The 16,075-nt window shown below is 40.4% G+C and overlaps 1 protein-coding gene across 1 annotated transcript in view; it reads right to left on the reverse strand.

Moving 5' to 3' along the window:
- Window positions 1–15,156: 15,156 nt before the first annotated feature.
- Window positions 15,157–16,075, reverse strand: part of HHAT (hedgehog acyltransferase) — a 483,325-nt gene continuing 482,406 nt past the window's right edge. The window contains exon 12 of the mRNA XM_027871575.1: window positions 15,157–15,847. Within this exon, the coding sequence (XP_027727376.1) occupies window positions 15,756–15,847 (92 nt within the window). The 3' untranslated portion in view covers window positions 15,157–15,755. The remainder of the gene's footprint in view (window positions 15,848–16,075) is intronic.

Consider the following 16,075-nt stretch of genomic DNA (forward strand, 5'->3'; position numbering starts at 1 on the left):
TTCTCCATATATCACACTTCTTTTTATACCTTCCTCCGCAAAGTTCCCAGGTCCCCTTCCCTCCCCCTCTGCATTTGTCACTTTGTTCAAATGAGCATGAATAAAAAGTCGTGCAAACGAGCAGATACTATTTTTATGGTCAGCCAAGGATGCTGCCAAGAGCTCTCCTGTATTGTATATCTCCAGTTTGGGAATGTTCAGAGGAAAATGCAGGCACCTCCATGAAGAATATTCCCTTCTCAGACATTTTTAAACAAGCACAAATAAGATTTGTAAAGAAGTTTAATTTTATTTATTATAGTAATAAACTATTTTATACATGACATTTGTTTTGTGCATTTTCTTCCACCAGTTTGAGGCCCTGTGCTCACTACCTGGATCACAAAATGATGTGGGGAGGTCTCTTTCCATTCCTTCTCAAATGACAGATGCGCAAAGAATAGAGCTTCAAGGGCCTGGAGAAAACACTGAGTACATAGCATATCAATAGTAATCCTTGATCACAGTAGCATAGATTTAGAGCTTAGAGGCCATTGGTTGCAAGCTCTCCCCATTTTGCAGATGAGGAAATTGAGGCACAGAGAGGTTGAACAAAATTCTCAGCATCGCATCATAGAGCTAGTAAATGTCTGAAGTGGAATCTGAGGGCCTGTTCTCCCAGGCACCAAGTCCAGTGCCCTATCCATTATGAAGCCAAATCCCCTCAATTTACAAAACGGGTCAAAATGGGCAAAAGTTATTAGGTCACAGGGAGAGGCAGACTGGTTACTAGAACCAAAAATCTCCTGACTACTAGTTGTATGATTTAGAAAAGGACTACCTTAGAGATCAGAGTAGACCAACCCTCTAGTCTTACAGATAAGAATGAGACCTAACAAGGTGAAGGGGCTTTCCCCAAACTTAAACAGACCCTACCAGGGTCAGGATTCAAACCTGTCATCTGACTCCAAATCCAGCAGTCTTCCAATACTCTTTGCTGCCTACTGGTTGGTATTAAAATGGAACTTAGATCTGCTGTTTGGGGAAAAAAATGGAAAATTCCACTGGCACTTAGTCAAAAGAAGATTCTGGGTCTGTGAGCTAATCAGTGTGGGTAATTCTTCCACAAGTGTAGACCGCAATCCCTCCACATGTCCTCATCCCTGTCTCATTCATGCCTTCCCATAAATCCTCCATGGGAGATCCATGATGAATCATAAAATCTAGACAGACCAAACAATCTCATGTATTCGACAAACACAGGGTGGTCCATAACTCAGGTGTCTAGCAAGGCACAGCAATCACCAACCAATTTTCATCAACACCAGCTATCTTTTATCCTCCCTCTATTTTACTATGTACAGTTTCCCATGTCTCTTCTCTTCTGTTTTTCTTTCTTCTTTCCTCTCCTCTCTTTAAGTAGCTATAACATTGACCTGTGACTCCCAGCGTGCTTTTCTTTCTATCATGTGCTGCAAAATCAGGTGGCTCATTTATTAACAATTATATCAGAACTAGCTTACTTTTTTTTTAAAAAAAATATTCTCAGTAGTGCCAAATTCTTGTCCTGGAGGATGGAAACAAATATGATTCTGGGAAATAGCTAACAGTAATTTCAAACCAATTCCTTGTAAATAAAACGAGTGATCAAGTAATATTGTTTTGGGTAAAATCAAAACAAAACAAAATGTGTGACCATAAAATAACAAGATCCATCATCTATTGTGGCCTTTCTGTCCCTTTGGCCATAACTCAATTCTCAGAGAGGAACTACCAAAATGGCAGTATCATTTGCATGTGTACATACTGCAAGTATCCAACATGGATGCAGTATGGCTTGGCAACTAAAATGTTTGTTATGGAGCCAGAAGGACCAGAGTTCAGGTCCTGCTTTTGACAATAAGCAGCTGTGGGATCCCAGGCAAATCCTTTAAACTATATGTACCTCAGGTGACTCTTAGGATCAATCTGCTAAGTTATAAAAGGGTGGAGAGAGCTCTTTTGCTGGGCTTACTATCACAGGCCCTTTCCCTTACATTTCAAAGGGGCGACAAAACTTTGTTTGTTAATGAAAACAAAAAAAAGTCTTATTCCTTAATAGGAACCCAATGCCTTGCACAAAGTAGGCTTCAAAATAAATGTTTGTTGAATTGAACACTTTGTATTTACTGAATAAAATTGTGTGCTCTGTGTTTCTAATTTTAAAAGCAGATGAATTTAACATTTTTACTTCTCTAAGATAAGAACTAAGTTACTACTTACCTGCTCAAGGATCTCAATAATTTTTCCTGTGGGTCAGCAGCTCTCAGCAGAACAAAAGGTTCTGAGCCTTGCTTTAAATAGTATTTGTGTACATAGCAATACTTGGTTGGGAACTGGGGAGGGTCAGAGAGAGGAGACAAACTGTGAGGCACACTGCCCACTGAAGCTCAGACAGAAACAAAGCATCTCTGACATCACCGTGTACTTAAACTAGGGGAAGAAGACTGGATTTTTTGAAGACTTGAACTGCACACAACTTTTCAGTAATATATCTATTATATCGAACCACAGAAAGTTGCCTGTAAAAATAATAATATTTATATAGTGCTTGAAGGTTTGCAAAGCACTTAACACACATGTATGTCATACATGTATATACACATATGTGTGTGTACATATACGTGCGTATATATGTACACACACACATATATATATATATAAATAATTTGGATAGGGATAAGGGACAAAGGGTTTGTTATTTCACTGGTGTAGAGAACTTCTGCGTAAGGAAATTTCCTTCACCAATATGTCAGCACCTTCTTATAGTCATAGTGATTTGCTTTAGATCAATGCGAGGTTAAGTGACTTGCCCAAGATCACATAGACAGGCTTGAACCTGAGTGTTGGGACTTGAACCCAAGTATTTCTCATTCCAAGGCTGCCTGTTATACACTCTCATTTTTTCCTCCTGTAACACACTTCTACCAGTCCCCCCCAGCAGAGTTGCAGTTTGTTTATTCCAGGTCCTGTTTTCTCTTTATATGAGAATACTTCCTGCCCCAAATGAATTTCTTTGCAGAATGCCCTAACCCTTCCTGCTCTGCTATCACCTATTTTTTTTAAGGCTCAGATCTATGGTTTCATTAGGAAACTAAAAAGATTTAGCATGGCATAAGAGGTAGAAGGTTCTCCTCGGAGTCAGGATAATCTGGATTCAAATTCTACTCCTGACTCATACTGGCTGGGTGACCCTGAGCAAGTCACTTAACTTTTCAGCCCCCCAGGTAATCTTATACTATCATTTGCTAGGGCAGGTAGGAATCTATTGCCCCAGAATATAGCTGGAAAGAACTTAGAGGTCATTTAGCTCAACCCCCTTATTTTACAGATGCAAAAACTGAAATCAAGAGATGAGGAATGACTTATCCAAGGTCACACAGATAGCAAGTAGCAGGGCTAGAATTTGAACCCAGGTCTTCTGACTTCACTCTTTTTTACTACACTAAGTAATTGTTCTCCAGCTTGATTCAAACAGGAAGGCTGGGGTCATCACATCTAGAGGCTGGGATTGACCTTGGTAGGTTCTCCAGGCCAATTCCCTACATTGCCCAAGGCAAATGGGAATGGGAAGTGACATTTCAGAAGTTAAATGTCAGATGTTCTTGCATTGATAGTCTTCTTTTCTCAAGCAACTCAAACTCATTAATTTAAAAATAAATATATCTCAGCTCCCGAAGAATGAAGAGACAAGAATTCTCATCCCCATGTTATTCTGAGGGACAATAAGGGAAAGGAGGCAAAACAATGTTCTGGATAATCCATAGACACCCTCATTCCCTTGCCCCCCCCCAGTCAGATAATAGCTATGTCAGAACAAAACATTTTTAATTCAACTAACAAATTAGTGACAATGAATTAGGGAATATTTTAAAAATCAATGCAGCATGATTATTTTAAACTCTATACAGTAACTCCTCCACTTAGCTAACCAAGTATTGGTGAGCAGAAATACCAGGGTGCCTGTTTCAATCAACATCATTTAATATACAGGCATGATTTATAATTAGCTTGGAAATTTCCTATATCTTCCAAAGTATCCCAAATAGTTGTCTCTCATAAGTAGGTCAAACATTCTTTTCATTCACGTTTATACATAAATATCAAAGGTAACTTAAAGCAAAGAAAGGATTTGTTCTAGGAAACCTGATACAGAGTCAGAATTCAAGAATGGGTCTCTGTATGTCCTTTGATGTGTCTTTTGTAGATTAATTTGTACTAACTGAATCAAGCTCTGGATTGATGCAACCTCTAGAAGGTCTAGAACCACTCAAAAGAATTTGGCCTGACCACTCAAACTGAAAAACCCAAGTGGATGCAGAAGACTGGTTGTTCCCGAGCTTCTCCACCATTATAGATATATTGGACAGACAATATAAATAAACAAGGTGGGTCCAGAATTAAACAGCAGGAGGAGAGTAGGCTGGATTGCCTTCAGGAAATTGTAAAACTCTTTTAATGATTCCAAACTTCTCCTAAAAACAAAAACCAAACTTTTTAACAAAAGAATCTACTGATGTTATTATATGACTGTTGAATTATGGGATGTGATAATCTCTAAAGAATTAAAAATGGGAATACTCAAAAGACAATGAGAGGCACACAATGAGTATGAATTGCAGGCTGCAACAGAGAAAAATTAAGGAACTATGAAAAAGACCTGGAAGAAAGGATACCATCAAAGAAATACATGATCAAGAAAGAAGATGGGCTGGTTAACAGCCTGTGTGCTCTCCTGGTACCCTTCTGGTGTCAGAAGAAAGTGAGGGAGGCTGTAGCACGTAAGGTGGATGTCTTGTGATAAATCTGGGGGAGGACACAGACAAGTGTTATACAGGATGGGCAGGCAAAGATGGGCTGTGAGATACATGGTTAAAAGGAACATCGACACTGATGAGATCATACATTCACTTGACTATCTGCGTAGTAACTATCAATCAAACATTTATTAAGTGCCTCCTGTATTCCAGTCACTGTGCTAAGCACTAAGTATGCTAATATGCTTAGCAAACCTTTTCTTTATAGGTAAACTGAAATTATAAGCCCATCCAATCAAAATTATGATTGATCCTAAATTAGCACTGTAACATAGCAGATAGAGAACAGGCCTTGGAGGTAGGGGGACCTGTTTCTGACTCACACTGGCTATCTGACCCTGTGCAAATAACTCACAGGCTTGGCAACTATGGGCAAGCCACTTAAACTCTCTGAGCCTGTTTTCCCATCTATAAAATGGAAATAATAATGCCTGTAGTACTTAATCCAGGGGATGGTAAGGATTAAATAAGGCCCTGAGTCTCAGTTTGCTCCTATGTAGAATGAGGGAGTGGAACTAGCTGATTCGATGAACTCTTCTGAACCTGTCCCACAGTTCCCAACCAGCTGGAACAGAGAATTAAGGGCTGACTTGATCAATTTGCTCAAGTTTTAAAAAAAGAATGAGTCAATGCAAATTTTGAACTCCATCTGTAATATAAATGTGTATATAAAAACCCTTTATATATATATATACACCCACATACATATTTAAGTATCTTTCAGTTTTATTTTTAAGAGAATGTAGTTGAAACATAAAAAAAGCACAAACTACAAAATTTAAATGGGGCTATGAAATTCCATCCTTTTTTCCCCCTTGATTCTTTCCCTTTTTAGGTTTCATGTTCAAACCAAGCAACCCTGTGATATTTAGTACATCTGCAACTACCCGTTAGCAGGGTGGAGACCTTAGACAAGTCAGAGTTTCAGCTTCTTTATCTTACTTTATCAACTTTCAAGTGGGAGGCCAAAGACACAATATGGCAAAGGCCAGCAGGATTGCTTTGGAGTCATCTCCCCTCAGAATTACCTGCTCTACAGCTGCCCAACATCGGGATGACAGAATCAAAGACTGACTCAATTTGCTGAGATTTTTCAAAAGAATGAGATAATGCAGATTTTAAACACCATCTGCAATGCAGACACACACACACACACACACACACACACGCACACTTCCATACATATATATTTAAGTAGTTTTCCATTTCTTTTTTCAGAGAATACAGTTTAGAAATAAAGTAACAAACAGAAAAGTTTAAGTTGGACTATAAATGTCCATTTCTTTTCTTAAATTTTTTCTTCCTGCCAACATCTTTTCTTAAGTTTTATGTTACAACCAAACGATACAGAGACTTTATCTCACAGAAAATACCACATTCCCTATCCTTTGTTCCCCATCTCTCTAATGAGAGGTGAGAGCTCTGTTTCAGTATTAGTTGTCTGAGACCAAGATTGTTTATTACAATACATCAGATTTGGGCTGCCTTTTAAGGTGTAAAATTGGTATGCTTTTAAAAATCTACGAAAAGCAGCCCTATTTGCATTGCAGCAATGCCTTTATTCTATTGGGGGGGGGAGCAACTGTAACCCATAGTGGGAGGCTATGAAAACAGCCTGCTGCCTTCCAGTTGACTGGCCTAAAGGGGTAGAGCCTGGAGAAAAGCAATCCCAACCCTCATTTCTCTACCTTTAAATGAGACTCTGGCAGCTTCCCATCTCTATTCCTCTCAAGCTCTCTAACTATTGCTTCTATTTGGAGAGGTAAACAACCACAGGATCTCAGGCTTAGCTTGACTATAAAGTCTCAGGGGGCTCAGAAAAGTCCACTGCTGAATAACCTACTCTCTCCAGAGATTTGTCTCCTTCTTCTGGTTTCTTTTGTTCGGTCATTTTTGGCCATGCCTGACTTTTTAAGACCCTATCTGGGGTTTTCTTGGCAAAGATACTGGAGCGTTTTGCCATTTCCTTCTCCAGCTCATTTTACAGATGAGGATACTGAGGCAAACAGGGTTAAGTGATTTGCCCAGGGTCACGCAGCTAGTAAGTGTCTGAGGCCAGATCTGAACTCAAGAAGATGAGGCTCCCTGACTCCAGGTCCTGCACCCTAGCTGCCCCTCTGGTTTCCACCTTTTATGAAAACTGAACCTCAGCTTTGCTTGGGGGTGTTGATGGGGGGAGATGGAAAGACTCTCCAGGAAGGAAATAGCTACCAAACTCATTTCATCAGCCCGTGAGCTCCTCCAAAATGGGGGCTGTATCTTCCTCTGGTGCTGGGACCTGTAATAGTTTTCTTACTGTGACACCTTTCTTTCCATAAAACATGACATCCTGGTCCATTGTCACAGATCTTCTGTAGAACCTTGAAAAAGGTCACCCGCTTAGTTTCATCACCTTTAAAGTGAAAGATTAGCTGGTCCGAGATCTTTTCCAAACTCTAAAATTCTATGAGTTTAGGCTCACACAATGTAAGATTCAGAGAGGGAAGCACGTTGATATGTATATATCAACTATATGTACGTATATATGTATACATACATGTATATATGTATATATAATAGTGCTACAAAGTTTGTAGACGTCTTTACATGTATTATCTACTTTGAGTTTCAAAACAATCCTCTGAAGTAGGTATTACAGATTTTATTATTCCCATTTTTCAGATGAGGAAACTGAGGCTGAGAGGTTAAATGATTTACTCTAAGGCCACAAGCTAAAGGTGTCAGAATTTGAACCCAGGGTAGGGAGTAGGGAAGGAATAGAAGAACAAACTATATGACAGGCAGACAGAGATAGGCAGATAGATGATTATCAGATATTAATCATGTTGTAAAAGAAGAAACAGACCAAAAGGAAAAAAACACACAAAAAAAATAAAGAAAGTGAAAATAGTATGCTTGGGATTGAGATGCATTGAGAATCCATCAGTTCTTTCTCTGGATGTGGATAGGATTTTCCATTATGAGTCCTTTGTAATTGTCTTGGATCATTGTGTTGCTGAAGAGAGCTAAATCATTCATAGTTAATCATCACACAATGTTGCTGATACTGTGTACAGTGTTCTCCTGATTCTGTTCATTTCACTTTGCATCAGTTCGTATAAGTCTTTCCAGGTTTACCTGAAATCTGCCTGCTCATCATTTCTTACTGCACAGTAGTGGACAAATGATAGTCAGATAGATAGATAGATAATACAGAGAAATAGAACAATCTTTTATTGAGTGCTTACTATGTGCCAGGGTCTGGACAAGCTTCTAGGGATACAAACAAAAGCATGCCAGACAGTCTCTGCCCTCAAAAGAATCATATATTTTATGGGGGAAGAAAAAAACACATAAAGGGAAGCCAGTGAGAGGAGAATAAGAAGGGAGGATTTATGAATGGTAACATGGCTGGTAGTACTATGGAGGCTTGGAAACAAACAAAAAGGCCAAACATGGCCTAACAATGCCCAGAGAGGGTCTAAGGGTGGAAGATGCTACAGCTACAGGTCAGTCCCAGCCCAGGAGGATAATGGTTGTCTAGAAGGAAAGAGCAGTAGCCAAGGTCAAACACAGGTTGCTTGATATTCTCAAGGATGGGCTGCTTCTTCCTGCCTATGTCTCTTCTTTCCCTGGCCAGGTGAATGGAGAGGGAATCCAACTGTGGAATCTGAAGACCCACAGCCCAGAACCCCACTGTTGGCACCTCCACAAAGGACAACAGCAGGGGACCCAAGTGCCTGACTTTTGGTTTTGGGAAATATTTAACTGGAATTAATATTCATTTCTCCTAGGAAAGTTTGGAAAGTGTCTAACTCCCATGGGACAGGTAGGAAATAGAATCCCTAAAAAAAAACCTTGTTCTCAAAAACCCCCAATTAAACACCTGTCTGAACATAGCAGGCTGTGCCAGCCACCACATGGAGCAAGTGGAAAGCTTTTTGGAAGCAGAAAGTGTGAGAAGGGGAGGCCAAGAAGAATCATTATAATCAAGACATCAATGCCCTTTTCCTACCTTTCCTATAAAAGCAGTCACCTCCTAACTGGCTTCCTTGCCTCCAGTCTCTCCCCTTCCAATCCATCCTCTACAGAGCTGCCAAAATAACCTTCCTAAGGCACCATGCGACCATGACATGCTCACTCAAATCCTTCACTGGCTCCCTATTACCTTTAGGATAAAACGTGAAACAAACTCTGGCTGGCATGTAACTCTGCCTAACATAATCAGATTCCAGCCTACTTTTCCAACTTTAACTCACCTTACTCTCTTTCAAAACTATATTCCAGCCAGATTCAACCACTGGACTCAGAATCCCATCTCTAGCCTCAGTGCCTTTGCCCATGCGGTGCCCTATACCTGGAATGCACTCCCTCCTCAATTCTCCTCTCTGAAACCTTGTGTTTAAAACTCACTACAGATGCGACCTTTTCTATAAAACTTCCCATAATCCTCCCCACCCTCACCACAGTTTCCAACACTCTCTCCCTTTTCAAATCACCTTTTATTTTCTTCTCTGTGCACAAGTTGTACTCATTAATAGAATATAAGCTCCCTGATTCAGACACAGTTTTATATTTATCTAGCATAGTGCCTTGCACACAGTTGGAACTAAACAATGTTTCTAGAATTGAATTGACTGAAACAGATTAGTGGCAACAAAGTATAGTGGAAATGGTGTTGGGCTTGCAAATTAGACTATCCCAGCTTTGCCACTTAATGATAGTATGACCACAGCCATGTCACTTCATTTTCCTGAGCCTCATTGTGCTCATCTATAAAATGGGGAAAATGATACTTGCATCACCTACTTCGTATCTGTTCTTACTATTACTGTGTGGACCACTGAGCTACTCCTACCAGCTGAGGGAGGGGCTCAGTCAAGGTCAAGTCTGCTTTATGCATGCAGAGCAAGGTCACCCAGCTCCTGATATGGCAGTAGGGAGAAGACTTCTTGGGTAGTGATGCTTTCTCCCAGACTGGAGGCTTCTCTTCCAGATCCCATGGTAGTAGAAACAGCAAGGGTAGAGCCTACTTTGCAGAGAGAATCTGAAAATGATCTCAGTAGGACTTTCCCAGCTTACACTCTTCTCATAGAACTTGGTGGTCACTGTTTGTTCCTGGCCCTATTAGACAAAGTTCATCTCTTGGGGGCGTGAGTCGGGGTGGACGCCTGAGGTGGAAGCTCTTAGCCCGTGTCTAGACCGAGGAGCTGGGCCTCAAGAATGCAATCGATCGATCTTTGGCTAGGGAAGACTTAGAATTAAAACTGGAAGAACTCTTTGAGATCATTTGTTCAGCTTTTACAGGTGAGGAATAAGAAAAGACCCACATAAGAATCAGTCATTATCAAACGCTTTATCATATCATGAATCTGGATATATGAAATCCTTACTGCTCCAGCCTAACTCTCTCCCTCCTTGTCCCAGATCCATCTTGGGCTTTTGGATGGAAGAAAAAAAAAGAAGGGAAAAAAGGGGGGGGGGATGGGTTTCTAAGGGGTCTTGAAATCACTGCAAAATAGGAATTCTTACCTGGAGTTCACGGACACACTCTCCCTCCCCTCCCCACCCCCCAAAAAAGAGTCTCGGGTAAATTTCAGGAAGTCTGTGAACTTGGATGGGAAAAAAATTAGACCTTTATTTTCACTAATCTCTAACTGAAATGTAGTGTTTCCCTCAATTATTTAAAATAGGCAGTTAGATGGTACAGTGGATAGTCAAGAAGACCTAAGTTCAAGTCTGGCCTCAAACATTGGCTCTATGATCCTGGATAAGTAAGCGATTTTACTTCTGTCTGGCTCAATTTTCTCATTTGTAAATATGGGTATAATAACAGTGTCAGCCTCCCAATGTTGAGGGGAGTAAATGATATCCGTAAAATGCTTTGCAAAACTTAAAGTGCTACATAAATTCTAGCTGTTATAACTATACTATTGTTCTTTAAAAAGTGTTTTAAAAAATACCATATTCCGAGAAGGGATCCAGTCTCCATAAGAAAGCCAAAGGGTCTATGATACAAAAAAGGTTAAAAATCCCCATTCCAAAGTAAGGGAGAAAAATGAATACAGCGTATTTCTCACTGCATTGCAGGAAATCTGTGTGTGAACCTGCAAGATTTGGCCATGACATAACCAGATACACTGAAATACTTACATTAGCACTGCACTTAAAATACTTCAAAACTACTTTACATCTTTGGCCTTACTTTACCCATGCAATTGCTGTTGGAGTCAGTAAGAAAGGGATTATTGCAATCATTTTATTGATGCAGACAGCAAGGTGTTGAAGAAGGTGAGTGACCTGCCTAAGGTCACACAAGGAGTGAGCAGTGGAGCTAGGACCCAGGCCTCATGACTTCAGGCTGAGGCTGCCTTTGGTAAGCTCTCTGTTTAGAGAGGGACATCTCTCTCTCTCTCTCACACACACACACACACACACACACACACACACACACACACGTGCATAGATTTGAACATAATGAAAACAAGCCAGAGTATCATGCAAACCAATATAAAAGTTGTTGTTGTCGGGTCGTTTTTCTGTCATGTACAGCTCTTCATGACGCTATTTGAGGTTTTCTTGGCAACGATACTGGAGCAGTTTGCTATTTCCTTCTCCTTCATTTTACAGATGAGGAAATAGATAAGAACAGGGTTAAGTAACTTGCCCATTGTCACACAGCTAGTAAGTGTCTGAGGCCGGATTTGAACTCAGGAAGATGAGCCTTTGAACTCAGGATTTACATTCCTATCATTCTCTAACATCATCCTCAGAGTTGACTAATGGCACTGATATTTTTTACCTGCATTGAGCCAATGCAGTAAACCAGAAGCATTTATTTAAATTGGGATGTTGAGAAACGGATCTAGGAGCATGATATGACTTGCTGAAAAGTACCTTAGACTGGTCAGAAGGCAGCACTTCAGAAGCAGCCGGTTCTGTGGCTTCAGAAAGGTCATTGGTCCTTGTCTCTGTTTTTCATCTAGAAAACAGAGGAAATTAATTCCTGACCTGCCTATCTCTTTAAAAAGAGAAAGAGAGAAGAAGGAGGAGGAGGAGGAGGAGGAGGAGGAAGGTGAGGGGAAGGGGGGGGGGGGGGAGGGGGGGGGGGGGGGGAGGGGGGGGAAGGGGAAGGGGGAGGGGAGGGAGGAGGAAGAGGAAGAAGAATAAAGAAGAGGAAGACAAGAAATGGAAGGATAGAGAGGGGTGGAAAACCTAGAGCATATGTTTCCCCTCTGGGATAATTAGTACCTTTTTTTTTTTTTAAGGAACAAAGTAATATCATTAAGATCAATGGTAGCTAGGTGGTGTAGTGGATAGAGCCTTGGACTAGGAGTTAGGAAGACCTGAATTAGAATCCTGCCTCAGACACTTACTGAGTGACCCTGCCGAAGTCATTTAACCTCAGCCTCAGTTTTCTCGTATGTATAATGTGAATAATAATAATGGCATCTACTTCAAAAGGTTGTTGTGAGGATCAGGTGAGACTTTGCATGCATGAACGATCATTTGCTGTGACATACTTAGGCCCATCATGAGTCTTTCCGTCACTTTGGGTTACTTAAAATTGTGATTTTTCTGAAATTATGATGTGATGACAATTTTCATGTCAAAGAACATCATCAGGAGAATAATAGTGATAGAACAGAATATGGATTTTTCATTGCAGAAAACAGTTTCAGAGCACTGAAAGCATTGTGTAATTTCCTTGAGGCAATGTAGCCCACTCTCCTCCTTCTATTCAATTGTGGACCTAACTCACTGTCTATCTGCATCATTAGTCCAAGACATATACATATATATATATATATATACATATATATATATACAAACAATTGAATGATCTTTCTGAAGTGTGTGTGTATATCCTAAACATATATATGTATGAACGTAAACCAATGTTTGCAGTGTATGTTTACAGTGTATATATATGTGTGTATACGCATACATATATACACATGGGTGTATACATACATATACATATATGTACAAACACACACACACACATATATGTATATACACTTTCTCAATTGGATATCCTCCAAAATATTGTAAAGTGTGGACGGTTGGGCTGACCTATTTCAAGTGATTAAACATAATCGAGGAGACCCTATAGTATTCTGGGGATGGATGCAATCAGCACAATGTCACCCACAAGTGGGAGCAACCACAGAACCTTTCTATTGCCAGGAGATCCTGAATCTATTTGGAATTATAGGAAAATGTAAATCTAAGTGGCTATGATAAAAGGGAGATAAGTTCAGACAAAGAGCTAGGAGACGCTGGAAGAGGCAGAAGTCACTTTTCATCTTGTTTGGGTAAAGCTTCATAGAAGAGGAAACACAAGGTTGGGGCTCAAAGTAAGGGAGAGACTTTAGGAGTCAGAGGTATAGGAGGGGAAAGGACACTGAGGCATAGAAATGGGTGTTAGCATAAGCATGAGCCAAAGTGCAGACATGGGAGAAAGGACAGGAGAGTGGGCAATAGGGAGTTATTCTAGTTTGGCTGAAATGTAGAGTGTGCTGAAGGGAGAAATATAATATAAAACTAGAAAGGTAGTTGAAACCATACTGTGAAAAGCCTTAAATGATAGGACCAGAGTTTATACTTTGTTCAGAGGTGGGGAAGGAGTAATCACTGAAGATTTATGTAGAGGACTGAAGCAATCAGAAGAATGTGAGGAAAATTACTGGGCAGAGGCTACATATTCGTCCAATACAACCTCAGAGCTTTTTCCCTAAAGGTGTCCAGAAGTGTTTATTAATGTTGCTTAGGGAAATACATACTGTTTAAGTGATTGTCATGTTGCCCTCTGTACTCAGGGAGTGGGAAATCAGCTCTGATTGCAAAATAAGGAATCACATGTGATGATTAAATTGGAAAAAATATAAGCATTAACTCTTTCCCCTGGTATATCATGGAAAAAGTTTTATTCTGCCCTGTCCTGAGGATCTTGCCAGAAATGCATGACTGGCTTTGTTTATCTTCTGTTGCAGAAATAGATAACACAGGGCACTTAAGACAGCTCCGAAGAATACATGACAAGATATGGGGAAGGCATCCTTCCTTGAAATGTGGTTGAAATGTTACAGAAATACACTGGCCAGTAGATTCCATTCAATTCAACTCAAAGGCATTTATTAGACACCTGTGATGTGCCTAGAACTAAAAAGAAAAAGACAAAAATGGAAATAGTCTCTGCCCTCAAGGGGCTTACATTCTACTGGGAGGAAACAAAATATATACAGATAAGTAAATACATAACATATACAGAACACTGGGGGAGCAAGGTAGAGGAGTCAGTGAAGGCTTCTTGTAGGAGGTAGCACCTGAATTAAGCCTTGAATAGAACTAGAGAATATAAGAGGTAGATGAAAGTTCTGTTGAGCACACCTGCCCAACTTCTTTCTCTTTTCCTCCTTCCCGCAGCTCTATTGGTATAATCACTGAATATTAGAATTAGGAAATTAGAAGGGACTAGAGAGGTCTTCTAGTCCAACCTATCCCAGAACCAGAATTCTTTCTACAACATTCCTGCCAAATAGTCATATACCCTTTCCTTGCACCTCTCTAATAGACACGGCAGACTACGTAGCAGAGTTATCTGGTTTTTGTTTTGGGGTGTGTGTGTGTGTGTGTGTGTGTGTGTGTGTGTGTGACATTCCTTTGTTGGTCTATAAATCTCACTCCATGGTACCACATTTAATGCTAATTTGTTTTTTGAATCTCGCCTAGTGTTTGCATATAGTATGCACCAAAGATGTACATAGAATGTGGGCCACGTGTGCTGACTGCAACCTGGGGTGAGCATTACCATTGTGTCTTCCTCAGGCCCACATGGTCCACATTCTATGTGTGCTTATGGTGGGCATTGTCCCATATTAATGTCCATTGAATGAATGAATACCCAGGAAACAAGGTTCTCAATGGAATGGTAGAATGTCCTATCCCTCCCATCAGTAAATGTTGCTGCCTTTAAAAACATTGTGAACTTAATAAAACAAAACACATATACTTATATTAAACTCAATTACTATCAATAAAAACACCCAAAATAAGGGATGAAATCATGAAAATGTTAGCATTTAACAAAACAGAACCAAATTAATAAGCAAATAAGCAAAGAAAATGCTTCTGTCCTATGCTCTCTCCCCTCCCTTTCCTCCTCCTCTCTCTTTTTTTCTTGCTTTCATTTTATATACATATTTGTCACTACTTTAAACAAAGAACAACCTCTTGGTATAGTGGAAAGAGCACTGAATGTAGAGTCAAATGATCTGGGTTTGAATCCCAGCTCTGATACTTACTACAAGTGTGATCTTGGGAACGTCACTTCATTTCTCTAGGCTTCACATTCCTCATATGTCAAATGGAGGAGACAGATCATTAAATGATCTCTAAGGTCCCTTTAAACTCCAAAGCCTATGCTCCCATACATGAACTATAGACAGTGATGTGCTGGTAAATATTTAACAATGGGCTCGGGGGCGGGAGGGGGAGAAGTACCCATGACACACTTAAGTTTAATCTGCATCGTTGACAGTTTCTTCATCACTTTCTTAAGTCTGGACAATCAACAAAACAAAAAATCAAGACCTGATTTGTAGTGGTTCCAGCACACCCCTGACCCTAAAAGTCTCTTCTTACTCTAACTTTCTTTAAATATAAAATTCCTCTGGTATGTAAATAAGCTGTGTGATTTCCAGTTCTCAGCCCCAGGTTGGGCTCCTCTGGAGATATCTTGGACAAACCTAGCGAAGGTGATGTAGAAGATGATTCCTGAGTTCCCCTCAGTGAGTAGTCTTTCAGGTCGGAAATCATGATGGGGAGCCCTCTTGTGCCGACGGTTTTGTTGTATATCACTCCAGTCCATCATCTACTCAGATGTCAAAGTAATCTTCCTAAAATGGAGGTCTGAGCAAGAGTAGGAGGTGGGTAGTATTAGTCTGTGGTGTAAGTCTGAGCCCAGGCAATGCCCACGTGGGAGTAGGAATATAGGAATCCCATGACTGAGAGGTTCACCCATGGCCAACCTGCAAAAAGGAGGAAAAGGGGAAAGTTAGAGCCACCTGGGTTTTAGTCCAGTGCCAGTGCTCATGCCGACCATGCCTCTGCCTTCTGAAGAGTCTTAAGCAAAGACCATATTTCTTCACCTGGGCAGATGTGGTCATTGCTAACATCTGCTACACAGATGACAGAAGACATGGAAATCGCCATTGTCCTCATCACCTTCATTATCATCACAAAGACCATTATCACAG

This window comes from Vombatus ursinus, unplaced genomic scaffold (genome assembly GCF_900497805.2).
Source record: "Vombatus ursinus unplaced genomic scaffold, bare-nosed wombat genome assembly UNPS02014798.1, whole genome shotgun sequence".
Taxonomy (NCBI): domain Eukaryota; kingdom Metazoa; phylum Chordata; class Mammalia; order Diprotodontia; family Vombatidae; genus Vombatus; species Vombatus ursinus.